The sequence below is a fragment of the Eleginops maclovinus genome, chromosome 1 (genome assembly GCF_036324505.1).
Source record: "Eleginops maclovinus isolate JMC-PN-2008 ecotype Puerto Natales chromosome 1, JC_Emac_rtc_rv5, whole genome shotgun sequence".
NCBI lineage: Eukaryota > Metazoa > Chordata > Actinopteri > Perciformes > Eleginopidae > Eleginops > Eleginops maclovinus.
The window spans coordinates 12,524,129-12,550,002 of record NC_086349.1 but is presented as its reverse complement, the minus strand read 5'-3'; the positions used below and the strand labels follow the sequence as shown (position 1 = coordinate 12,550,002).

The following is a 25,874-nucleotide window of genomic DNA, read 5'->3' as shown; positions in this document are numbered from 1 at the left end:
TTATTTTCTGAGCCACGGCTTCAGCACTGAGAGAGCAGAGGGCCCGTAATGATCAGCTTTTAGTGCTGGCAAAGGTTGGCTGATTAAGCCATCATGCATCATTAGACCCTGCTGGCAAAAACAATCTCTCAAATCCCATTGGTGTTCCCAAACAGGAGATTTTTTTGAGAGAGAAACAGCAGAGGACACTTTGGCTTGTGTGATGTGTGCTAAAATACTTTGGTCAGGAACAATGGGGTATCATTCAACAGTCAAAGACCCTCTACCCCTGATGATGTAGCTCTTTATGATGCCTTTGAAAAGTATCATTCATGTAATATGAGACACCTGGTTGTCAAGTGCTTGCTAAAATTATTTTTTTTTTAAACAGAAAGCAAGGGCTGATCACCAGCAGGAAGACATGGCATCATAATACTTCCAACTAAACAGAGGAAATTCCCTGAAAAGGTCCTAATGATCTTTCTGCATACACAGCGACAGGTCCATTATTCCTACTGGGCATGTCCTTTCCCTAGAGCATTTTTAAAAGAGGTGACTTATATATTTATTTTACTTTGAAATGCCTCAGCTAGTCAACCATAATGTACTGTGGATGCAACCTATCTCAAATGTCACAACTAAACAAATTGAGCCGGGCTGACAGAGATGAATAAGCCTGCTGCAGGCGCTGTGTCCACAGTCACTGGGTTAATAAAGTACAAGTACTACAGAATGCACAGATCTTCCATCTCTTATTTTTCAAATAAAGCATGTACACTGACTGTATAATGTATCACATACAAATGCATAAGGGTATGATGAGTGTTTTTCATAGCCAAGATGTCAAATTAATGTGGTTATGTTGTATATTTAAAATTTACTCAGTGTTTGGTTTACGCAACACATCTGTTGTCAATTTCTCAGCTGCAGTAATTATTCCATTTTTTGTTATCAGCATAATGTAACTCTTTGTTGATAGAGTTTGTTGTGAAGAGGAGGCAGCCCTTTCTTTCAGCAGGGGCTCTCCACACAACGTGTTTGTAACACCTTTCCTCAGAAGCATTAGTAGAGCGCTCCGTGTTAATTTGGCCTGTCTTGACCAATCAAGGCCAGGTTAAGGAACCATTTGACGTTAAGCATTTTAAAATTCTCGATGAGGGATGAAAATGAGTTCTGACACATCGGTGAAACACAGAGACAAACACAGGGATCATGTAGCATTCAATGATGCAGCTTATAATGAAGGTAGGTTTAACATTTATTTGTGTCTACATCTAACATTTATATAATACAAATAGTGATTTGACTACATGTTACTATGAAGATATTGATCAATGGAATATTTGTATAGACTAGATGTCCACCAGCCTGCTTGTGGTTGTGTATGTTTAAAAGTCTAACTTTGATCTTCAGGAGTCATTCCCAAGATTACCTATGCTCACTGTTTTTGCAAATCAAATTGTCCGACATGTAAAAAGCCTTGAATCATAAGCCACATGCAGACACAAATTTGAATAACAAACAGACACATACACAAAAGTTTCAAAGTTAACTTTGAAGTTGTTTTTTTCTCCTATAAGGAGCATCAACAAAATGGAAGTCTTTGTTATTTTTATAAACCGGCACATATGAAGTCACATTTAAATTTGAATTACACAGTTAAGCCTGAGCACTCCTCTCCATCCTCCTTCACATCAAAAGGAAAGCCAATAAAATGCTTTGCTTGCAGGCATCAGCTTTGATGTTTGCTTCTCTGCTTGCTCATTTGAGCCCAGGGGCATAAAGTCAGGAGTGGACAGCACCTTTTCCAACATCAAATTGTTTCGTATTTATAATCTCAACCATGGATATACTGATTGGCATCATATGCTGCTGTTTAGTATGATTCTCTATTCTCCGGAATTATAATTTATTTCCAGTCTTGTTATTCTCCCACATGATGTAAGTCTAAAATATGTCCTTTTGATAGAGGGCTTTTTTCTGCGTAAGTATTAAAGATACTGTGTGATGAACTGTAATCAAGTAAGCCCACAGGAGCCTTTGTCTGTTCAGCATCGTTAACGCGAGCGGCGGAGAAGAGTTCCCAGCGGTTACGAGAACATGTAATTACATTGCTTTGAAATGTGTGGAACTGTAACTCACCATCAAGGGGTGTTTTCAGGAGATTATGCAGCCTTGTTCAATAAAAACTAGGATGGATCATTGAAGGGGCTCTTTTCTCTGCCTATAAAGGGGGAGAATGTCATCACCGTTGCCTTAAAATTCCCACCTGAACATGAATCAGCACTTTGAACCCACGTTAACTCAAGTCTTTACACCTGTGAAACAAGCATATTTATGAGCCATTATCTCCTATTCAGGAAGATAATAAGACAGTTACCCAGTCGAGAGATGACTACGGAAACTACTCTGGATGAGTAAGATTTCTATGGACCATTATTTAAGGTTATTTAAGAATTCTCACATTTCACTTAATTGGATAAATTACTGCAGGCAGGATTTTCAGCTATTTTCTCATGAATTCACCAGATCTATTGTCAGCAATTTTCTCATAAATTCAACATGTCTATTTTCAGCTATTTTCTCGTAAATCCACCATGAACCAGTAGGAGTAGTATGTATAGTTCATTAAGCATGACACTTGCCACAGGGAAAGGCCAAAATGTGCTTTACAAATGTTAAAAATAAAAAGATTAAAACAAAATAATCCTCAACACAGGATAGTTTCGAACAAGTTATTTAGTCTACAGAACAAAATCCAGAAAGTATGTGGATGAGTGTGTGCATAAAATATAATATGCCATTGTCATTTGTATAATATTAAATAATGAACCGAAACTGCTATTATAATTATAAGCCTTTTGCTTTCATTACTCAGCAGTCAGCCTTTAAGTGTAGGTAATTTTGTTTGTTTTGTTGTTTGTTTTTGCTCAGTGGTGTTATTCAGACCTTTTTAAAAAAACATTACTAATTTGAACTGGCTCAAACAGCAGGATATTTTAGCTGTGTAATTTCTCTCATGTAATCCATCAGTTCAATAATAGCTACCGTGAACCCGGCTAGAAAGTCAATATTTGATTGTGTCCAGCACCTACGCCAATCCTTACTGCAGTAAGGGGTCAAAAAACACAAATATCACAATGGTTGTACATGCCGGAAGGGCTGAGAGAGCGTGTGGGAATTGTAATGTGACTGATTGAGGACTGACGCAGGTATTTGTTGGAGCAAAAATCGAAAACAGGGTTGATAAGGTCACGCAGAAAACACTTCATTATCGCAACATGCACTACCAGTCATGTTCGGTCATTTACAATCAAACAGTGAGGTCTGATTAGTTTCAACCATACACACCTTTTTTACATTTTGATTTGTTTTAAATGTTGTATCATGTATGTGTTCTCCCATTGCAGACTATATGTACTCTATCTGCTGCTGTTACTGACAGCGTTTAGTGAATACAGGGGTCTCTTCTGATTTATTTACTTTTCCATCTTACTGACATGTTTAACATAAGTCACTGAAGCGTCTCCCAGAGCCTGTGACTAGGAATTAATAAGGGCCACAGTCTGGCTACTACTCAAACATGTACAAATTTGTAAATTAAATCATATTTATATCTTTAAATATTTGTTTCGTCTATTTCTTTATCTATAAAGTATAATGGCACAACAACATTGATTTAATTTTTTAGTTTTAATTAAATTGTTATTTATATAAAAACAGTAATAGGGGATTTAGAGGATCAAATTGTGCCACTTTTTATTGCAAAAGTTTACCAAATGGTAATGTAAAATGTTGGCTTACACAATATTTATTTCCCCTTGAGTATTTCCTTTGCATATGAAAATATAGAGACATTTAGACAGCAACAGGCAGCAAGCAGAATAAAGGAGATGCGCACAGTACCAGCTGCGCACTGGTACCTTGTAAGCTAAGACTGGGAAAAATGGCCTTTTATTGGAGAAAGTTAAATCTTTCTGTGCATTGTATCATTTACAATGTTGCTAGATTTTTAAGTTGATATTTAAATATACACTCTTAAATATTTCCACAATTTCTTTGTATTAATTGATTTCTTTAGTGTCAAATATTACCTTTTCCCTTTTAGGTTCTATTTACGAAAGAAATAAACTGTGATAACCATCCCAAATGATATATCCATGCTTTATTGTTGACCCTGAAAGAAACAGCTACATACATAAATACATACATTGTATACATAAATAGATACATAAATAATTAATATTCAAACAGACACACTGTGTCAGTGAAGTCCATCGATGCTGCATGTCTGACAGGTGTAGATGTTATGTACAGCTGAGGTCTACTACAGTTCATGTGGAGCTTGCAGGGAAGGAGTACAGGAGGCAGGCAGAGCCGATGTGGACACTGTTAGCAGGAGGTGAACGTTTTCCAGAAGAAGTTTTTACAGGGGGCTTTGCGGTCACGCTGCGGCAGTGATAGCCTGTTGTAGACAGCCCTCTCCTCCAGACGGGACTCCAGGGGCTCCTCAAGATCCAGAGGTCCGGCCTCCCCCGGCAGCATGTTGGTGTCCAGGGCTCCATCCAACAAGCCCGACACCAGCTTCAGGATCAACTCCTTGCGCTCTTTGCTAAGCTCCTGACCAAAAATCAGATGCATATACAATATTTAAACATCTAAATAAAGAGATACGGTGATGTGAAAGTGTAAAATCTTGTGGTTGGGTATGCATTTGTTTAATGAATTAACAGGTTGAATAAAAGACTGCATTAACTTTATATTAATAAAATGTTCTTGGAAAATATATTTTAATTCAAAATTGTGTGATTAATCAAACATTTATTAAATCAATTATTTAAAATTCAAACTCAAAATATCACAAGCTATTTATTTTTGGGGATTTCACAAATAGTCTTGATTTTACAGTTATCATTTTTAAAACTTAAACATTTTTCCCTACAAAGAATTGATCAAATCTATCAAAAATAACTTTTAAAACCAAGAAATACATTTTGTATGAAGAAACAAAAAAATCTCCTCACCCTGTTCAGATGGATGGAGCTCCTGTCCTCCACAGGAAGCACGGCGGCTGCTCTAACACTGTACAGGACCCCCATGAGAGCTGCTAATACCACCAGGAGCTGCATGCTGTGAGAGGAGTGCAGTTGACGAAGCAGACCTAAAGCCACAGGAGGCTAACAGAGATGTGAGAGTGTGAATGTGAATGAAGGTAAGAGACAGACGGGGAGAGTCTGAGCAGCTCAGAGATCCAGAGAAGACTGGTCGAGAAAGTCGAGCGTGGTTGGTGGTCACCACTGATGATTGTTCTGCTCTACCTCCAAAGTCCCTCACCCTTTTATACCCCTTTCTGCCACTGACGTACAGTGTGGTGGGAGTATGACATGGGGTGTTTGTGTGAGTGGGTTTGGGGGTGGGGGGTGTTTATGTGAGCGTGGAAGAGGAGGGGATATGAACGGTTCAGAAAAGAACAAATGGAAGCGTCGAACACTTAACCTTTTTGACAAATTGTGAACATCTGCAGAGGGCGACGACGTCAATGGGCTAAAAGCAGGTTTTGACATCAACATTTCACTAATGTATTGACAGTTATGAAAGACAATCTCGAACAAGACCTCTTCAGGCGATAGATGGACAATTCCACAATTCATCAACTGTGTGATGCTGCCCTTAACACTCAAGGTAAAATGGTCATTTTCCTGAAGAGGCAATCAAAAAAAAATCCAAAAGCAATACAAATAGACCACAAGCTGACTTGTCATTGTTATCTATCCATCCCTTTGTGCTTCTGTTAACATCTGATTCCTGTCACAGTGCCTCTATGAGCCTCTCTGACACCTGCAGATTACAATTGAGCGGTCTGACACTTACTAAGACTGAGGAAGTGCCTTCAGGAAATGTATCCACCTTAGCGGAGAAAACACAGTTGGTAAAAGAAGAAGGACCAACTTATTAAGCTTTTCTGAATTGAACACGATACAATGGATTTTGTTCAGGCATCACCAAATAAAAAGCTGTATCCTAACTAGTTTTAGAACAAAACAAATATGTCTGTACTCTCATTTAGCAAGCAACAATGACTGTGAGAGTACAATATTTATAATTTAGATGTATTATACTCTGAAGCTGCAGCTCAATTAAGTTCACACATATTCTGAATTGTGCGGATTAGTGAGAAATGGTTTCCCGACTAGCAATACACATTAAAAATGAGTCATTTACGTTTTTCCTTACGAAGTCTTTCCTAAAAATTATTCTTCGGAGGTCTGCACTAGACAGTGTTTGTATGATTTATATAAATATTACATAAGGCTTAATATTATATTACTTTTAATTTAGCAGAATACATTAAAGTCAACGAGTCAAGTGATTACATTTAGGATGTATTTATCTGATAGAGGTTATACAGAAACATATTTCTAATTATTATGGCCATTGTATGCAGCTAAATAGTCACATTAAATATAGTTCACAGCTTAGAAAAAGAAAGATTTGTCTGAGATATTCCTAATCCGCTCTAAAATCCAATTAGACTGGTCTATATGAGGTAAACTGCCAACAAATCGTTGATGATAGCAAAAACATACAACCTTGTTTGAGAAGAACTTGTTTCAAAGCAGCCCTCCGGCATAAATTGCTGAAATAGGACAACTGACAGGGTTTACTGTTGTGACGTCTTTGGACGGTGCTACTGGCAGGGAACATACAGTACTTATACTCTAGTTGATATGTTTAGATTGATTTGTTGTGCTTTCAAAACAGTGTTTGAGGTATTTTCTTCCATACACTGCTAAATCTCAACATGGCCAGGAGGCAAACCCAAGATTAGCTGAGTTTTGAAACGGCTTCATATTGGCAGTTCAGTGTGTTTGAAGGATCAACAACAATTGGGCACCTTATAAATATCTGCAGTCCAGCCTGAAAGAGACTTCAGGCTGTGAGAAACGTCAGCATGACGACAGGTCTGGATGCTCCCAGATCTTATTAATGTGCGTGGAAGTCTCCATTTTCACTACATCTACTTCATGCATGGCCTCAAGCAACACTTTGACAGCTTTTTGATAGGGATCGCAAAGGAACATTGACTATAAGATCATCTGAGGATTGGGTGTGTCTATTAAAGAGGTGGAACTAGACAACTGGGTAAAACTTGTCAAACTGCACGAGAAATGTCTAAATTTAACTTGCATGAGAGTTAAAAATGTCAAAGGTCAAATGTCTTCAAAGTTCTGTCACTGCAGAGATTTGTTGTTGAAATGGATATCAATTTAAATAACAATAGTTTCTTGTTCAAAGGTCTTAATATAAGACAGTGGACGTTTCCATTCCTATATTATCGCAGTGAACATTCACGAAACATGAAGAACCTTGAGTACAGTCACAGTAATGCACTATGAAAGCAGTATGGCAATAATCTACTATGCTGTTGCAGGTTACTCACATTTTAATAGAAAACCAGTGATGGCGGAGGGCTTACACAACAATAAAGGTTGATGCAATTTAGGGCAACAGTGAGGTTTTCCATTGCAAAACACTGACTGATCGTAACAACTGAAAGGAGCCAAGGGGCTTTTCATTCAAATTCAAAGAAAACCGTAAGTTTAATTTAAATGCATTCCTTTATACCACTTCATTGTGAACCATCATATGCATAACAGATTAAACAATGCCATCTTGTGCCTGAATACTGAAACTGCACTTGTATCTAACCATTACTGCAACCCTGTTCATACCAGAACACACGGGAATATATTCAGGGTGAAACATTTTCCATGAACACATCACATATTAACCTGCATTTGGTTGGAAAGTGATGCAGCTATTGGTGAAGGTTAGTTCAGAATTAAATAATAACAATTTATTTATCTAAATAACTATCACTGCACAAAAATACAAATGTAATCTTACTGTACATTATTTAACTTTACTTTCTGTTCTTATCATATTTCTATTTGCATGTGTTATAGACTTCTGCTTGCACTATTTATATTCATTTTTAATCTATTTTATTTGAACTGGTTTTATGTCTTGATAGACAGAATATCAAAAAAGAAATCCAGAAATGTAAATAAAAAAAAAAGATATAAATTAATTAGTATTTAATTGGGGAAATAAGTATTTGATCCCCTTGCAACCAACAAAAATTCTGGCTCCCAACGACCGGTTAAATAAGACCTCTCGCTTTATGAAAGTACTCCTGATGTCAACTCGTTACCTGGATAAAAGACACCTGTCCACAGTCAATAAATCAGATTACAACCTCTCCACAATGGGAAGACCAAAGACACCTTGTGATCATGGTGAAATTAATGTTTAAGGACATCAGGGACAAGATTGTAGACCGGCACAAGGCTGGCATAGAAGACAAGACCACCAGCAAGCAGCTTGGTGAGAAAGAGACAACTGGTTTGTTTATTAGAAGCTGGAAGAAGCACAAAATGACCATCAATCTCCCTCAATCTGGGTCTCCACGATCTAAGATCTCACCTTGTGGGGTATCAATGATCATGACTAAGGCGAGGGGTCAGCCAAGAACTACACAGGAGGAACTTGTTAATGATCTGAAGGCAGCTGGGACCACAGTCACCAAGAAAACTGTTGGTAACACACTGCGCCGTAATGGATTAAAATCCTGCAGCGCCCGCACGGTCCCCTGCTCAAGAAGGCACATGTACAGGCCGTCTGAAGTTTGCCAGTGAACCTCTGAATGATTCAGAGGAGGCTTGGGAGAAGGTGATGTGGTCAGATGAGACATAAATCAAGATCTTAGTCATCAACTCGACATGTCTTGCAAGGGGATCAAATACTTATTTCTACCAATTAAATGCAAATTAATTTATATCTTTTAATATATCTAATATATCTTTTTTTATATATATATATATTCTGTCTCCCACTGTTAAAATAAACCTACCATAAAAATGACAGACTGTTCAGTTCTTTGTAAGTGGGTAAACTAACTAAAATGGCAGGGGATCAAATACTTGTTTCCGCCACTGTATGTGCATATGACATTAAATCCTTTGAATCTTGAAATATAAGACAGGTTTAGTAGATAGAGACCTTGAACAGTATCTTAATTCATAGCTTTATCAACTATCCTTTACAAATTAAAAATAGCACAGGATGTTTTTCCTTCAAGCAATTATAGTATTTTTAAGGCACCATGTAATTAAGAAAGATATCAAAATGAATGATCTATAAATGAAATGTAGTACTGCATTTAGCTGTAATTTACAAGATAGAAGTGTATAACCCATCAGTGGTGGAATGCACACAGATTTCAAATAGCCATTTTATTTTACCAGTTTATTACAGTTCTTAAAAAATCAAATTCATTGCTCATGTATGAAACCATTTCTCAATAGATTCAATGTGGACTTGCAGCTAAGAGTACTGAAGATCAGAGCCGGTAAGGGCTACATGCTTACTACAGAGCACAACTACCACTGGTAGTCAATAACCAATACTTTTAGTTGGTATCATATTCAATTCACATCTTTAAAAATTGATTTGCATTGCAAAGCTTCATTAGACTGCTGCTTCGTATTTGTATTTTTAACACTGTAACATTAAAGATTTTCATATCCAACAGAAGCTGAGCAAATGTAATTCATCTTTAGTTGGTAATATTATAAAGGGATACTTTTCTCAGCAATGGACACTTGAGCTTTCTTCTAGGCTACTGTATGTGCCTGGTACACTTGGATAGATAAAGAACAAGTTTTCAAACAACAAACAACCAATTTCAGGCACTATAGGGTTTGTGTGTACAGATATTTTGAATAAACAGTCATGACAGATGGCAACTCTGCATTTTCCTATGAGCACAAACCAATGATTAACATTACAAATAAAAGTACAGCAATACATTGCACGTACATATCCATGTAGTAAGTAACGTATTACACAGTGAGTAGATGCAGTGAGTCCGATAGACAGTACACAGAGTGAGGTGAGGTTTCCACGGCAATGCTCTTCCTACTCGGACCAGCCCATTGTATTGCCCCTCACAAAAATGCTGATAAGACATTTACAGATTGTAAAAAAACGGGAAAACCAAAATATACATCAGTATATTTAAATAAAACACCAAGATTGTGTAAGACTGGAAGGAAAAAAACATTGGAACACTGTATAACTGAGCAAGGTCCCACCCACTGATTATTAGATGCCTCCACCTGTGAAATCTTGGAGGCTACTCTCTTCTGCGTTACTGATCTGTGTTGAGGAGCAGAAGAAGACATGGAGCATCTGCAGTCTGAGGGCCAGGTAAAGGAGGAACATGGTGGTCGGTCTTTGCTGGTCATGCTTCATTGAGAACCTGTAAAGGGTCAACAAGATAGCAATGAGTAGTAGCAGAAATGTATTAACAGTTTAAACTGAACTTGAATCAAATATCAAAAGTGACATTAACAACAACTACCTTTCTGGCGAACTCTGGCAGGACGAACGATGCTTTGTGGATTTCAGGGTTGTAATATTTAAGGTTCATACTTTCCATTTCTTCTTTTGACAGTGCTGTCATTGGTTCCAGGAAATTTGTTTCCTAATTCAAAAGTGAAAGTGCACTGAAGTCATTTGATGGACATTACCATGTTTATTGTGTGCTACAGATTAGGTTTTACAACAAACCAGTGGCACATACAACAATCAGGAAATTGGCGGATGGTAAATCGAGAATGACTCGCACTTACAGGATTTGTACTGCAGAGCATGAACCCTATTTGGCCACTGGGATAAGTCGGGATGGTGGTGTAGGCGTAGTCAACCACAGGGAATAGGGTCTTGCAGAAGGATCGCATCTCCTTTATCAGCTCCAAATGGAGCCATTGACACTCTCCTGTGAAAATGACACGAAAGCAGAATAAGGGCATGTTCATTTCCTGTCCAGTTTGTTGTAGTTGGATGACTTTATGAATGAAAACACAACATTTCCAGGTGTTAAAGAAACAAGGTATAACCAGTTTTTAACGTACCTTAAAGTAGGATGTAATTGGATATTAAGTAGCATAGTTGTGACTTCTACTCAAGTCAGCACTAATTTACATCAGAAATGTTCTAACCGTGAACACAAAACTGGGGGGAAATATAAATTACCCTGCGAACAAAGAATTCCACCGGTTCTCAACGCTGTCTTCATCAGTTGATAGTAAGACTCCTTGAACAAACTCTCAGCAGGTCCTGCAACAAAATCATAACTCAGAATTGGATTGCCTAATTTAGCATTTGTGGCAAAGAAAGGTGTTATACTTTTGAGAAGTGTAGCTCACCAACAGGGTCTGAGGAATCGGTTATAATGATGTCAAAGGCATCCTGGTTCTTCTTCATGAATTCAAAGCCGTCTCCAACATGGAGGGTGAGCTTGGGACTGTAAAACCCTTTGGCCATCCCTGGTAGGAACTTCTTCGACGCATTAATGACATCCTTCACAGAAGACATGGATATGAGCAGGCATTACTTAACCATTTTACACAGAAAATCAGTGAGTTTGACACTTTTTGGCATCAAAACATTGTTGCGGTCGGCGCAACCGCAGAATCATACACTGGTGTGAGACTTGCTGTCAGAGATAACTTCGGTCAGTGAGAAACCTGCCTTCAGCGTTCAGGCCTCAGGCTGACAGAGTTTTCCACAGTAAGAAGTTAATCAGTAGAGAACTTGAGTATTCCCAGGGAACTTCAACACCAAAACTGTTGAATGATGAATAGGTTCATTTTTCGAGCGTTATAATATAGGAAGATGTACATGTACAATGTACAATGTACAATGTTCTGTTGTGCAAAATAAACCAGTGTACTTGTTTATTAAATTTTCTTTAAGCATGCCATTTTTCAGAAAATGTATGACAAGTTACACAAGTTTGGCCATTTCAAAAACTTGTGGGGACAGGTCTCCAGCATAAATGACACCTATGATTGTAAGTAATGTTGCTCTCACCTCATCTATCTCACACATAACCACCGACTCCACCAGCGGATTCTTCACCACTTCCCGTAGCACTCCGCCATCTCCACCTCCAATAATCAGCACCTGAAAAAAAGGGAAACAGGCAGAACATTAGCACAGGAAACGTGACTCATTCTGAGAGTAGCCATACTGCAGATGGATCAATGTCTCAACAACAAATCTGAAAAAATACCTTCTTGGGGCAGGGGTGACTGCACAAGGGAAGGTGGGCAATCATCTCTTGATAGGCAAACTCATCCCTCTCTGTGCACTGAATCACTCCATCCAGCACCAAGACATTCCCATAGGTTTTACTGAAAAGTAATGTTACAGCAACGTGAGAGAGGCACATTACATTTTAAACTAAACGAAATAATAACAATGACTCATATAATAATAACAACAACAACAACAACAACAACAACAACCTTAAAACCAATAACATTTTGCTAGCTTGACTAACCGCTTAACGTTACTGCCCTCGAGCCACAAACTATAAATACTCACCACCTTGGATACTCATCCGTATTATGTCTCTCTTTGCTACCTAGCTAGTGTATGTGCAAGACAAATGTGTTTAGGGGCAAACTGAACAATTGCTTAGCTAAGCTAAGAGCTGAATAAACTTCTACCGAACCCAGGAGCTTCAGGTTGCTCATTCATTGACGACACACGCTAACAGCTAGCAACCAAGTTTTGCAGCTGAAAGTACTCACCTCTTGAAAACCATAACATCTTGAAAATCGGATTTCTTGTGGTAGAGGACCTCTTCTACTTGGAGGCTCATTGCTTGCCCCGGCCAGAGCGCGCATGATTCAGTAAACCATCCATCTTTTATGTGCTCCATGACAGCACTGCACGGCCACAAATAATACTAACGTGTGGCTAAGTGTGGCAATGTGAGCGTAACACTATCACGTTGTCTGCCAGCTAAACATGATGACGTGTACCCCAATCAATGGGATGATACCAACGTCAGTGATCAGTCGTTATGCAGGCCAATGGAGTGCCGTAAAATCAGTTTCTGTATAGTTTGTCTGAGTTCACACCACAAGCCCCGCCCACCCCCTTTAGGCTGTTCTCCTCACACAACCTTGCTGCTGTAACTGTAGCCCTCAATGGATGTATAGGCCCAATTCCAAACCACACCCTACGCACTCTCACTCCGTGGCGGAGTGAACTCCGTCAGTAGTCTCACTCGCAGCTGAATGAGGCTCCGTTCTTCCCGGTGGAGGGTGTGAATATAGTGGCAATCTTGGGAACTCCCCTCTCTCCGGTCGAAACAGGAAATACCGTAACTTTTTGTAACAACGGTTTCAAATCAGCATCTCTTGGTCAAAACATACAAATAACTTAAAATAAAACTCCAAAAATCTTTAATGGCATTTTCTTTATTTGTAAACTTATTTTATTTCTAAAATACGATGTTTATAAGCTGCTTGGTTTTTGCACTATTCCGTAAATATACACAACTTTATAATTAAATTCACTCCGTTTTCTAGACACGAGTTCTGTATATATTCTTGAGTAAAAACAAACAAACGAGGTAACATCTGTATGACATTTAATGTGTATCTTGTTTTTCCAGTTTACCAGTTTGCAGGAACTGTTTGTACACAGCATGTTTCATGACGGACACACAGCGGTGAGTCCGGTCAGGTTGTGCAGCAGGTAAAGTCAGGTGCGATGCAGACTCGCTGTTGGATGGCTTGATTAACCCACTCCCCCTCCACACTCGTTGGTTTGGAAAAGCACTTAATGTGGCGGACCCTCCGCGCGAACGGAGGGGGAGTGTGTAGCGGTAGGGTGCGGTTTGGAATTAAGCCATAATAACAACGGTCGCCTCGCGTATAGCTAACCAGTGGTGTACCATTGCGCATGCGCGGCCAGTAAAACAAGAATAAGAAAACATTCGTTTGTTTTATTATATTTTAAAGTAAGGCCATTACCAAAGTGATTAATATTTTAGAAGCAAAAATACCCCAGAGTACTTGACTAAAGCTTACTCTCCTCTTTGCAATATCAAAAAACATGAACTCAAAAAAACTCAAGGACAGTTTCAAGACCTAACTGTAGGTGATTCAGTACTTTTAAGTCCCCACTCAAACCCAAGTTGAAAGATAGTAATTTAAAATGGTATGGAAAAGTACAGCTCTTGGTATAAACATAAGCTTCATCGTGTGTAGCCTATAATATAATGGGTACAAACAATGGTTCAAATTACCCCCGAGTAGAGCCAGTGCCTGTTCATTTGAAGGATCACAAGTAAATAATGTATTAATGCAGAGGCTAGTTTTATTTTGGCATTAATCAGCCTTCTGTTATACATTTAGTTTTTAAAAGTGATAGGGCTTTTTAGAAGTCAGTGCCATGTTTACTTCCATTACATTACTTCAGCCATCAAAACGTTCTGTACTTGTGTTTTGATGTGGATGCACATTTTTGTGGTTATGTATAGTTTTTTGTAGCCGTTCTTCTAAATAAGTACCTATTTGTAATTTGATTACCTAAATGTTTTCAATGTGAAGGTTTTTCTTTGTTTAATTACACAATGCAGGGCCAGGCACGGATACACATGCTACATTATAGAGAACGTTTTGTCCAAAGAGATAAAGTAAACACAACATGAAGTCAAGTAGTCAAACCTGTCAGGGAGTCAATTCAAGGCAAGGTCCCTAAATAGCCTTGAATCAAATCCCTTGGGGAGTAAGATTGTGCAATTAATGGCTGCCTTGTTGCTAGCTACCACATATTTGTGTATTTGATATGACATAAACCTTTTGAATTTAACTGTCAACAGTTCAATGTAACAGTGAAAAAGCATGATTTCAATTGGTAGCCCTAAAGCTGTGAGACGAGTCAAGCGTTTCATGGTCACAGGGTTAAACTGGTAAACGATGAATAGCAGAATGTGTTCACCCTGCCGGGGTTTTATTTTTATTATTTACAGGCCGCTTCACATAATCCATTAGATAATAGCAGTGGTGATAGTTTTGAACAAAGGTCAGATTGTTATACTGCATCACACTGCTCAACCAGATTTGGTTTAATTCATAATTATTATTGAAAAAGGCAAGACTTTTTTCCTCTAAAATCATCTTTAATAAAGAGGTCTGTGCTTCCACATATTTACAGGGCAAACTGTTCTATAGATGGAAAAATGTCATTGTGAAAATCCTTGATTGTTGAAATACTGTTATTTACTGGCAAAAGGAAAATAAAGGGAACATTGTTTCTGCAAGATAAAAAAGTTTTAAAATAAGACAGAAAATGGCATCAAGGAGATTTTATCTTTTGGGCCAGTTGTGCTTGAATCCTCTGTAGAGAACAAGAAAAAGGCAGAATGGTTAACATACTTTGATGAACATATTGGTGAAGGAAAATTATTTACTGCACTGTACAAGTTTACCTGTCAGATTTCCCAGCCATGTACGACATACTTTTTCCAGCTCCAGAATTTGATTTTTGTCCCTTGGGCTTTTTCTGTTGGATTAAAACATATGCATTAGTCATGCACTCATTAAAAAACATAGTCAATAAAGAAACTAATCAACAAACGAATACCTTCTTCCTAAATTCATTGGATTGCCGGTTTGGATCGAACTGAGTGTTGTCCTTTGGTTTGTTGCCTGTAAAAATAAAGCAGGTGCCACGAGTTTAATTCATTTATAGTAATATACAAAGACCAACTGAAGAGAAAAAAGTAGTGATGTGATCACAATAAAAGATAAAATCATATATGCATACCAGCAAAGACTTTGAGGTCTGACTGTCTGTAGTCGAATGGCTTGAAAGGTTCTTGTGGAGGTGGTTCTGGCTTTTGGGGCTGCTCTGCAGATTTCATCAGCTTCTTACTCGGCTTGGGAGTCAACTGCCCGACCTCACTGGCGACCCTCTCTCTTTTCGTTCCTTTTACAGATTCCTAATGAAATTGGTCAGAAACATTACCTTCTGTACAATACTTCTAATAAACACTCTAATGATTGTATTCTTAGATTGATGTGTTGTTTTACACAAACAAGACAAACCCAGAGATGGTACAAGAAGTATGGGGGGTAGAACTAATCAAACAGCTCTCATTTTGACTATTTTTGATTTCTTAACAGACTGGGATTTATTTATTTATGGTCCACCATTAAATTGCATTGCATAACATACACTAAGGTAATCTTAAGGAACGCAAGGAAATCATAGAGAGAATAATAATTGAACTCGTCTTTCGAAGATGATGATTATCTTTACTGCACACTTGACCAATATATTTCTATGTACCGACCAAAGCAGTTTAATAATGTACGGGCCTCTGATTGAAAGAATTGCAATGAATCAAGTCAACATTAGTTTGACCCATTAGTGAGGAAACATTCTCAAACCAAGCTTTTGCTGCCATCTAAAGGTTCAAATGCTTACTTAGATTAACACACTGCACCATTAAATTGTAGCATCACTGTCAATTGAAACTTTGTATTTTTCAACAACCTGGATCAGTTCCACGTAAAGTTAAAATCCCTACAATTTATTAACTTGCTCAACAAATGGTTTGTTTTACGACATGTGAAAAAGACTACAACACCATTACACAATGTATATAATGATACAGTAATTTAAACACTTTTCTTTTATGCAAGTTGGAGAATAGTGGAGTGTGTGTTAAGTCTGTTCCTTGTTTATTAAAATGTTCTACAGCGATAGTTATCCAGCTAGAAGGTCAGTTCACGCCATGCTTCACATTAAATAGCTAAACTTAACAGTATAAGATGTGAATGACTAAGGCTTCCAAATGAGATTCAGGGGCCAAACTACTTTTCTTTAATATATAGTTCCAATTCAATTCCAAGTTCGGGGTGAACTATTATGACAAAGTAATTTGCCCCGAGTGCATGCATACTGCAGGCAACAGTACGGAATTAGTACGGGCAGATGTAATACATACTTAAAGTAAAAAGAAAGAGAATGGGATTTGGAACACAGTCATAATATTAGTGCACAAGAAGCTTTGGAAATCTTTTTTTTCAAACTGAAATAAGAAGAAAAAAACTTCATTGCCAAAGTGGCAGCTGAAACATACAATAGTGCGATCAGAGCCAATTGTTGCCTGCAGTTGGCAGGTCGACGAGTGTTACTTTCAAGTGCTGCTGCCAACTATAATAAATGCCACCAGACGGCATGAACATGCTTTTTTGATGCCGGCTTCTCAACTTAAAACAAACTTTTCACTTGAGCCTTCATCACACAATGGATTGCTGTGGTGCACGACAACTCAAAGCACACACAATGAAAGGCAGAGGGGACGTGGCATGGTCAGAGGCTAAGTCAAACAGAGGTGACCATTCTTTCTACAGCACAGTGGACACACAAAGTCTCAAGATTTTGGTCGAACTGAGCATTTAAAACTAAAGGAAACACCATGTGGCAAGAGCGCATATAAGTAGGTTAGTAGGAGGGCGCCAACCAATACCCCAGACAGATGGCACTAACAGGAAGTAGGGGGTTTTAGGCAGAAAGTAGATATTGTTGTTCCCCAGGAGGGAAGAATGGTGTTTGATGAGCAGAAGACACCTCCTATGCTGCAATCCCACTATGTGTTTTTTCTTCCCCAGGCACATCATGTGACAAATATATTAAAAGGTGACTGTAATGCCAGTTCTGCAGACTGACAGCAGTGGTTCAATCGCTCGTGAGTCACCGTTTTTATGCAGAAATACCAGCCATGTCCTCAGAAAATGGGGGGCATTGAAGAGGGTTAAACTGTCTATTACAGCACTAACTTTAATATGCTCAGCCAGGCTCTTGGGTGAATATAACACTTGTGTTTTTCGTGGCTATGTACCTTCCCAACAGGGACATCAACAGTAAAGTTGACAGAGTGCAGAGCCTATCCAAAGTGGAAGGGAAATGGAAGTCAAAAAAGCACGACTTACCGCTGCCTGCTCGCGAACAGTGGCAACGTTCTGTAGAGACTCCTGGTAGCTCTGCTTGGCCTTCTTTCTTTCCTCTGCGGATATGTAACATGAAAATACAATGAGGGGCGTTTTATTAAAAAAGGTGGACATTCAAAGCCTATTCGACCTCCATTACCTGCCACTTTCTTTTTGAGTTCATTTGCCTCTTCCTTGGTTTTCTTTTTGGCATCCAACTCCTTCTGTTGCTGCTCAATACTCTGCAGCTTCCATCTTTTACTAATCTGTAAATGACAAATGGAACAGCTATGAATACTCAAACATTTGGCTAAGAGGAAAACACAAATAGGTCTAGATATCAATGGATGGTTTTTACATACCTCAAATATTTTGGAGGATGGGTCAAACTTGGCATTCTTGCTGATGTGCACATTGTTGGAGGGTAAGTACTAAAATCACAAAGAAGATGGTTGAATACCAGGTGGCTGGTTTAATAACATGCAACGTTACTGAGGGATTATAGCTGGTCATCTCTTACCATTCTGAAAGGATTTTCAAAAGATTCAATGATGCGTATGGCTTTCATTTGAGCCACAGGTAGGGATTCTGGGTCTTTCTTGGGTTCCGGCTCCTTTAAAAAGGACGCAGAGTTATCACATGATGTATTGCATTTGCGTGCAAATTGACCACATGAATTAAAGTAACTAAAAGTCTATACCTCAAACTGTGTGATTTTAGCTTTAGCTACAAGGCCACTTGTTTTTTCTTCATCAACATCCATTTTGGGCTCATCTTCTGAGAAGAGCATCCCTTGTTTGATGGGCATTTCTGAAAATAAATACATATGTTAGAGGCCTGGTAGGCCTAAATGAAAAATCACTTGAATAATTCAATTAAATATGTACAATTATGAGGCTTACCATCAGTAGAAGAGTTGTGTAGATCGCTTTCAGAGACCCTGGAATTATCATGAGGACCAAATAACGTGACCTCAGCCTGGAAAAATATACACATTTTAGTACAATTTATCCTATTTGTTTTTGTATTTCAAAAACATATATTCCAGCTGGTTTTTCACATTTTTGAACTAACCTTTTTAATGGGTGTGAGGCCTTTCTTCTTTTGAGCTGCAATCTCAGCCTGTGTAAAGTGTAGGAAACATTGCAATGGTTTGTTGATTTAGGTTCCTTGACTTTTAGATGCAAACATTGATATTGCACAAAAGAAAGCATCCCTAGGGCTGCTACCCATGTTTTCTTACCTTGAGGAGAGGCATTTCTCTGGCTTGCTGCACTAACAAATGCAGCTCGTTGACCTGCTGCCTCACCAGTGGGGGTACAGGGTTACAGCAGGCAATGATGCCCTGTGGCTCTCTGAGCAGAACAAAAATGAATACTGTGCTACAGGGAGAGAACCAACACTGAAGATGAATCAAACTCGAGGTGGGAAGTAATGGACTTACTTTGGGAGCTCCTCAGATATCTTGTTCATCATATGAGTGGGCAGAACAAATCTAAAAACACACAAATAAAAACCTTTTAAAACATGTCAAGACAGACTGTGAATGATTCAAAAAGCAGAGAGATTGTCACAAAAATGTGTTACAAAATCATGCTTGGCTCAAACTATAAAGAGGGAAACAGCTAGCGAATTTCTGAAACAACGAGTTCATCTACCAAACAGCGTACCCGGTGCTTTCATCTTCCTGCCTGGCCAGCTTGTCCCTCCAGGCAAACAGCAGTCTGAAGGCAGTGAGCTGCTGGGTGTTAAAGGACCTTTTCTGCTTCCTCTGCAGCTCCAAATATGACTCCTCAGTGAATATAGGCTTCAGATATTTCTGTATGGAAGAAGAGCACAGGATGAATGTTGAAGAATGTCAGAAAACGCAAGGGATAATGGTGTGAAAATTAAAAAAACAATAAGGAAATTGAACCGGAGTATAGAATGCTTAGGTGTTAATTTAAGTGAGATTTGTTCTCACCTTCAGAGAAATATCTTTGCTCTTGTTCCAGACACTCTGCAGCAGGCCGGGCTGCCCGTGGTTGAAGTCCAACAGCTGTGCCCGCACACAGTCGTAGATGTAAGGCAGATAGTGTGTGTCTGACCGAGCATACTGCACCATCTCTTCCGGCAAGGGGCTACAGGGGCGAAATACATGTGTTGTAAAAGTAGAAAACAATGTATTTTAAGAATTACATTTTCTATTTACATGGTTATAGACTCCTGCATTTACTTGTTCATGTTCATCATTCTCTGCCATATTTAGCTTATTGCATTTATTATTTTAAGTATATAGTTTACTTCACCTGCATTCCTTGCACATTGGTCTGGCGTGATAACTTGCACTAGTTTATTGTACTCTGTTTCTTCTTTTTAAATATGTTTCATTGTTTTATGTCTTATATATATTTATTTTGCATTGTTGGAGGAGCATGGGACTATTGATTAGCAAATCTACACTGTAGCTACTGTGCGTTTGACAATAAAGCCTTTGAATCTATTTAATCTCTAAGAGTTATTACAATTACAATCAATATCGAGATCAGTGCTGGATTGTCCAGATAAGAAATTGCTATCGATCAGTTAAACCTTAAACATGAACTATAAAAACAAAGCAGAGAGTGGCTCCATCATCTTCATACCGAATCCTCCAGTCAGCCAGCTGGTAGCGTTTGTCTGATTCCACGGTGCAGTAATGTTTGAGCAGGTGGTCGAGGGAATGTCTGGCCAAGTTCAGAGCTCGGCTAGCCTGATGAGTGTCAAACATGTTGACGACATACAAGCCCAAGTCCCTCTGGAGCCACTCAATGTCAGAGTCAGCGCCGTGAAATATCTGCAAAAAGAGAGAAACCACAATCAGCTAAAACCTTTCCGGACAAATAAATCACTGCTGCGATACAGAAAATAATACTAGGGACACTATGTGACATTTTTTCATTTGGATTTTTTTCACAGATCTCAGCAGTTCAAGCCCACGCAACACACTTTATCACAGGTATCCTACAGAGTGTGATTCACAGTGGCACCCACACTCACAAGGACACCCACCAACTTTATCAAACTTGTTAGAAAACTTTGAGGCTCTGAGACAACTCAAAGAAGTTCAGACCCAGAAGTTTGGAGTAAAGCTTCAGAAACTACACTGGTGGAGATTTTCTTCTACAGGTTATTATTGAATAAAACTTTCATAAAGGTAGTCTGAGCCACCTTCAAAATCATCTGCTTGATATAAATGTATTCTGTTAAGGCTATTTTGATTGCTAAGATTTGGGAAAGGGATGACAAGAGGCAGGCAGACCAAGACATTCAGATAGGTTCACTCCATATCTTCAGTTTAATCATTTATCTGTAAGCAAGAGAAACATCTGTCATAACTGTCCACTGCATTTTAAAACTCATTAGCACAAAACTTAAACGTGTCACATAGATCTCATTGGCCTTGACAGAAACTTTAGCAAACATGTTTGTTTTCAGCTCAAACTGGCGGTTTAGTTAATGTGGTGCGAGTGTATTGAAAATGTGCGGTGTGGTAGCTCTGTGCAGTTGTGTAAATGTGTCTAGCAGTCGTCAGATTCTAAATGTAAAATTGTTAAATAAGATGTTTAATTATCAAAGGGAGGATGTTTGCAAAAGACAGACCTAACCAAGACTGAAGAAAAAAATGAAACTGCCACACAGAAGGTGCGGTTGCCTATAAAGAAAACAATCATCATCTATTTATCTTAACAGAACAGGATAGTGGAAAAAGATAACTTGTAGATCGGCGCCATTACCTTGACAATAGCAGGGTCAGTGAATGCCTCGTTGAGAATGTACAACTCGCTGCGGAGCTCAATGGTGTCGATGATGAAGTCCTCGTCTCTGGTGGAGATCTGCATCAGGCAGGTGAGGCCGAGGAAGCTCCTGTAGGAGTGATGCTGCGACACAGACAAGCATGTTAACAAAACACAAAAACATACTAGCTTTGCAATGAGATTTGACCACAAATTGACCATTGTCTGCAGTATAAGCCTTAGTAAGGCATTATCTGTTGTATTGGATCATAGTTCATAACAACGGTGTTAATTATATTGTGCAGACTCCCTGCACATCGTCTTATCCCTTACCTCAAGATCCACTGCAAATTCAGACAATTTGCAAAGCTTCTCATTCAGAGCCACCAGATCGTCCAACGTTTCAATGAAGGAGCATTTGGTCACATCCAGGGGTTTGTACATCTAAAAAGACAAACACACACAAATAACATATTTAGTAGAAGCTTCACTAGCAGTGAGAGGATTCTATTTAAGGATCAGTAAAGCTTACCAGCGGTTGTGGCTTAGAAAGAAGGCTTTCTGACAATGTAAAATGATCCAGTTCATACTGGTATGGGTGTGCAAACCTGCATGGGTCAGAATCAAAAGTTCAAATGGACAAGAGGAAACAGGAAAAGACAAAATGTTACTTCTACACAGGGGACAAGCCTTACATGTCTCCAACATGTTCCTGCTTTCTCTGCTGGTGAATGAAGTCAGCCAGGGCAGCCGGGACATCAAGGTCCTCAGGTCTCTCTTTATGGATCCGTTTGTTGGTGAAATCTATGATTGGGGAGTAAGCAAGCACATGTGTTATAAATCTTAATGAGTTTATGAAAACACCAGATGGGAAGAATATGATGGTGAAAAGTTTCTTACAGGAAGGAAGAGGCTTTACTGCATTGGGCTTGATGAAGATCTTGGGAACAAATGGGGTGTTGCTGTTGTCGACTTTTTCCCTGAATTTCAGCTGAGGCCTCGCAATATTCTTGGCTTGGAGCAGACGGAACGTCTCTGAACGACTACTGGATCCTGAACCCTGATCAATAAAAAGCATTGTTTACAAAATGGGTGGGATGGGGGTGTTAAAAAAATAAAACATCTTTAAATGCTTGAATACTAGGGCTGGCACAAAATGTTTAGGCTTGAAGGCAACCCAAAAAACTGGCATCTGCAGCATAGGAGCCGGGAAGTTAATTTGCCAACCTTGCGATTCCAGCTGGAAACAACAATCTTGGGAGCCTGAAAGCCTGCGGGCATGACAGGCTGCTGGCTCCTGTTCACCCCATCAGCTTCATCAAGAAGAATCCCCTGGAAATCAGATACAAGAGCTTGGTTAGTTGCAAAGACTTTTCCATGAAGAAATTTGTACAACTTCAAAACTGAACGATGATCGTACCACTCTTTCAAGGATGACGTCGTTCGAGTCCACGACCAAGTCAAACCTCTCCTCCAGCCCTGTGAGCTTGTTCCTGTCCCTCATGTGAGATCTGCAGCCATGGTGCTGCATTATCTGACTCATGCTGAGATGGGGAAAAAACATTTCTTAAGAAACAGCAAGTAGCAACCAAATCCTTTGTTTATCTAAAGGTTGGTACATAATTTCAGACCCGTACGGTGTTTGACAGTGTTCTTACGCCCTTTGGCTGTCCTTGTAAACCTTTAAAAGACATGTTTTATCAATATTAGTAATGGATGTAACAGATAATCTCCTCACACCACATCTCTTCTAAAAAAGTCTTTAGTTTGTTGTTTTTTTGACCAGCAACAGGTGCATTGGCCACCAACTGGACCCGGGTGTGGAACCAATAAGAACATTAAAGATTATGGCAGACACACTGATGCAGAAGGTAAGAACTAAGGATCAGGCATACTTGTGTCCACAGCTCCTGACAAAGAGGACACATATTCTTGAATCTGTCAGGTGAGTGGGCTTTATCCTAAGTGAGAGAGAGGGGTAGCAGGTGCCCGACTGCGCCAAAACTCAAAAGGAAGCAAAGACATAATTGAACTCACCCCTGCAGCAGCTTATCTCCCTGACTTTCACAGAACTCCTGGAAGCCCGGGAAGCTCCGATAGAAATCATATTCATCTCCAGTTTGAGGCAAGCCAGCGGATGCCTTGGTTGCAGATAACACTGCACCCAATCCATACTGCAGAGGAGACAGGCTCAGCTGTTAGTCCACAACAATACAACAATATATAGTACAATTCAAAACAAAGGGAAAGAAAACACTGAAATGTAATATTTGTATACATTTTTAGAGCAAAATCAGGGTTTTCACAACAAGGTTCTTTCTATACAGGGAAACTTGGCATAATTGACTTACATAAATACACAGTTTAAACGGTCATCTTATTTTTAACTAGTTGAATGACTGCAAATATGTCAGTAGCATTCTTCATAATGAAATGTGTTAGCTATTTATCTATCTACAACTATCTGGTGGTGACAGCTTTTCTAAATGTGGATATTTATCTGCTTTTCCCCATTAAAGAGCTATCTTTCTAGCTACGTTAAATCGCCCTTAGCTCAAATTGGTCCCCAATGAGCAATTAGAGAAACTATTAATCGACACAATCAATAGATCAAAAGAGCAAGTTATTTTCCTTGAATACATTTATATTTACATGGACACATTTACCTAGAGACAGCAGGGGTTTAACGGTTCACAAACATTTAGGTTTGGTTTGGTTAGGTACAGCAGAAAAAATGATCACAAAACTAAAAATATTTTTGGGGGTTTTTAATTATTATTATTATTATTAAACTATGAACATTCTCTATAGCTTCAAAAATGTATTCATCATGTGAATTTAGCAATAAAAGTTCCATATTCTCAAAGCCAATACTTTGTTTATTTCAAATCAGACAAACACCTGAACCGAAGGGTTTTTCACAAATCCACCTCTATCTGGAAATGAGCCGTTGCGACTTCCGACTGATTTCGATACAGCAGGTCACATATTCGTTCGAACGAAGGGCCCTTGCCGAATAGTTTTGGTACGAAAACGTATACCGTTACACCCCTAAGAGACAGGCATATTTTTTAAATAACTATTACAACTTCGACCAAAACCTCACCAGTTAATTTGTTATATAAAAAAAGGTGTTTCAACAAATAGCTTTGCATCGTTTCTAACCAAACTTAGCTATTGTGACTACAGCTCATAGGCAAAAATCAGACCCACGTTGCCCACCTGACTGCTAGCCCAGACTCACAAACTGTACGTGCAGCTTGCTTAGTTCACTCACCTTAACAAAAGCATCCGCGTCTTTAAAACCGGAACACAGGTGTTCCTTTTCCTCATCGTTGTTCTCTGAAGTCGTGTCTTTGAAGACACTGTAAGTGGAGTCTTTTCTCTTGGAAGAATCCATACTCAGTGCTGTGTACATGTGAGCCGCAGGAAGCAGCCACCCAATATTTTTCTTCAGAGCTGACACAAGGCAGGGCAGGGAGACACAGCGCCACCTGCCGGTGTGGAGTGGACGTTCCGCGAGACGACGGACTATATTATCTATAATTTATTTGAGAATAAGAGACATATTGCTGCTTGAACATATGTTTAGATTCCCAACTAAACCTATTTATATTATTTGTTGTTGGTATGTAAGAATGCTGCTACATTTTAAGTTTGCTTTATGTTTTTCTATGTTCTATGTTGTGCGGATTCTTTTAGCTTGTGATCCAAATCATGATCGGTCATGAATCATTATTCCACTGCATTGCCATGCTCTGGTCCTCAGTGTGCTCGTTCAATGCAGTGACACTGCAGAAGCCTTACCTCACCCATCCCATCCAACCTTACCCTAGTGTTGCACCAGAATGCTGGTACCATGAGGGGGCAGTGTTGATATATACAATATGCAGCAACTAAACCAGATCTGCACCGTGTTGGTGGGCTATAGGAAGAAGTGATATACACCAATCATGTCTCAGCCAATATCTCTCTAAGAGCAATCTTAACCATATTCGAATATCTGCATTTAGAGGTGATGTTGTGGGTATACCGGGGGATATTAATCATATATAAATACCCTCCCTTAATTGTCTGGTGTAAAAATAAGTTACAGTAGCCTAGTATTGTGATTCAGCGGTCAATATCATGACAAGAGCCATTGCCGAAGTATTGACACACCAGCTCATTATGGATGATCTGTGGTGTGTAGGGAGAAACCTCGCTTTTCTTCACTTCCCCTCCCTATTGATCTCTTCACAGGGTCCTCTCTCTCTTATTATCTTAAAAGCAT

General features: G+C 39.0%; 3 protein-coding genes across 3 annotated transcripts; all 3 read right to left on the bottom strand.

The window, feature by feature from the left end:
• Positions 1 to 4,148: 4,148 nt before the first annotated feature.
• LOC134869406 (somatostatin-1B-like) lies at positions 4,149 to 5,299 on the bottom strand. The gene is made up of 2 exons (XM_063890997.1): positions 5,004 to 5,299; positions 4,149 to 4,599 (listed from the first exon to the last, which is right to left on the bottom strand). Exons 1-2 carry the CDS (start codon positions 5,106 to 5,108, stop codon positions 4,372 to 4,374), a joined length of 333 nt encoding a protein of 110 aa, XP_063747067.1. The 5' UTR covers positions 5,109 to 5,299; the 3' UTR covers positions 4,149 to 4,371.
• A 3,974-nt stretch (positions 5,300 to 9,273) lies between these two features.
• Positions 9,274 to 13,427, bottom strand: srm (spermidine synthase). Its single transcript, XM_063883648.1, has 8 exons — positions 12,645 to 13,427; positions 12,122 to 12,242; positions 11,920 to 12,012; positions 11,253 to 11,406; positions 11,080 to 11,163; positions 10,677 to 10,822; positions 10,406 to 10,528; positions 9,274 to 10,303 (listed from the first exon to the last, which is right to left on the bottom strand). The coding sequence occupies exons 1-8, from the start codon at positions 12,773 to 12,775 to the stop codon at positions 10,286 to 10,288; spliced, it is 870 nt and encodes a 289-aa protein (XP_063739718.1). The 5' UTR covers positions 12,776 to 13,427; the 3' UTR covers positions 9,274 to 10,285.
• Positions 13,428 to 13,521: 94 nt separating this feature from the next.
• On the bottom strand, positions 13,522 to 25,072 carry exosc10 (exosome component 10). The gene is made up of 25 exons (XM_063883634.1): positions 24,879 to 25,072; positions 23,639 to 23,775; positions 23,022 to 23,145; positions 22,829 to 22,933; positions 22,502 to 22,661; positions 22,297 to 22,405; positions 22,134 to 22,209; positions 21,935 to 22,045; positions 21,602 to 21,745; positions 20,471 to 20,661; positions 19,810 to 19,966; positions 19,517 to 19,665; positions 19,291 to 19,341; positions 19,090 to 19,201; positions 18,921 to 18,968; positions 18,749 to 18,824; positions 18,547 to 18,656; positions 18,367 to 18,459; positions 18,209 to 18,277; positions 18,007 to 18,112; positions 17,850 to 17,923; positions 15,676 to 15,850; positions 15,493 to 15,557; positions 15,338 to 15,411; positions 13,522 to 15,246 (listed from the first exon to the last, which is right to left on the bottom strand). The coding sequence occupies exons 1-25, from the start codon at positions 25,017 to 25,019 to the stop codon at positions 15,216 to 15,218; spliced, it is 2,688 nt and encodes an 895-aa protein (XP_063739704.1). The 5' UTR covers positions 25,020 to 25,072; the 3' UTR covers positions 13,522 to 15,215.
• Between the last annotated feature and the right edge of the window lie 802 nt (positions 25,073 to 25,874).

Coding starts and splice junctions, on each gene's coding strand:
- LOC134869406 (XM_063890997.1), bottom strand. CDS start 5,108: ATGCAGCTCCTGGTGGTATTAGCAGCTCTCATGGGGGTCCTGTACAGT. Junction 4,600..5,003: donor GCTCCATCCATCTGAACAGG/GTGAGGAGATTT, acceptor ATTTTTGGTCAG/GAGCTTAGCAAAGAGCGCAA.
- srm (XM_063883648.1), bottom strand. CDS start 12,775: ATGGAGCACATAAAAGATGGATGGTTTACTGAATCATGCGCGCTCTGG. Junction 12,243..12,644: donor GATGTTATGGTTTTCAAGAG/GTGAGTACTTTC, acceptor ATTACTTTTCAG/TAAAACCTATGGGAATGTCT. Junction 10,823..11,079: donor TGGAATTCTTTGTTCGCAGG/GTAATTTATATT, acceptor TCATTTTCACAG/GAGAGTGTCAATGGCTCCAT.
- exosc10 (XM_063883634.1), bottom strand. CDS start 25,019: ATGTACACAGCACTGAGTATGGATTCTTCCAAGAGAAAAGACTCCACT. Junction 23,146..23,638: donor GGAGATAAGCTGCTGCAGGG/GTGAGTTCAATT, acceptor TCCCCATCTCAG/CATGAGTCAGATAATGCAGC. Junction 18,278..18,366: donor TTGAAAATCCTTTCAGAATG/GTAAGAGATGAC, acceptor TTGTGATTTTAG/TACTTACCCTCCAACAATGT.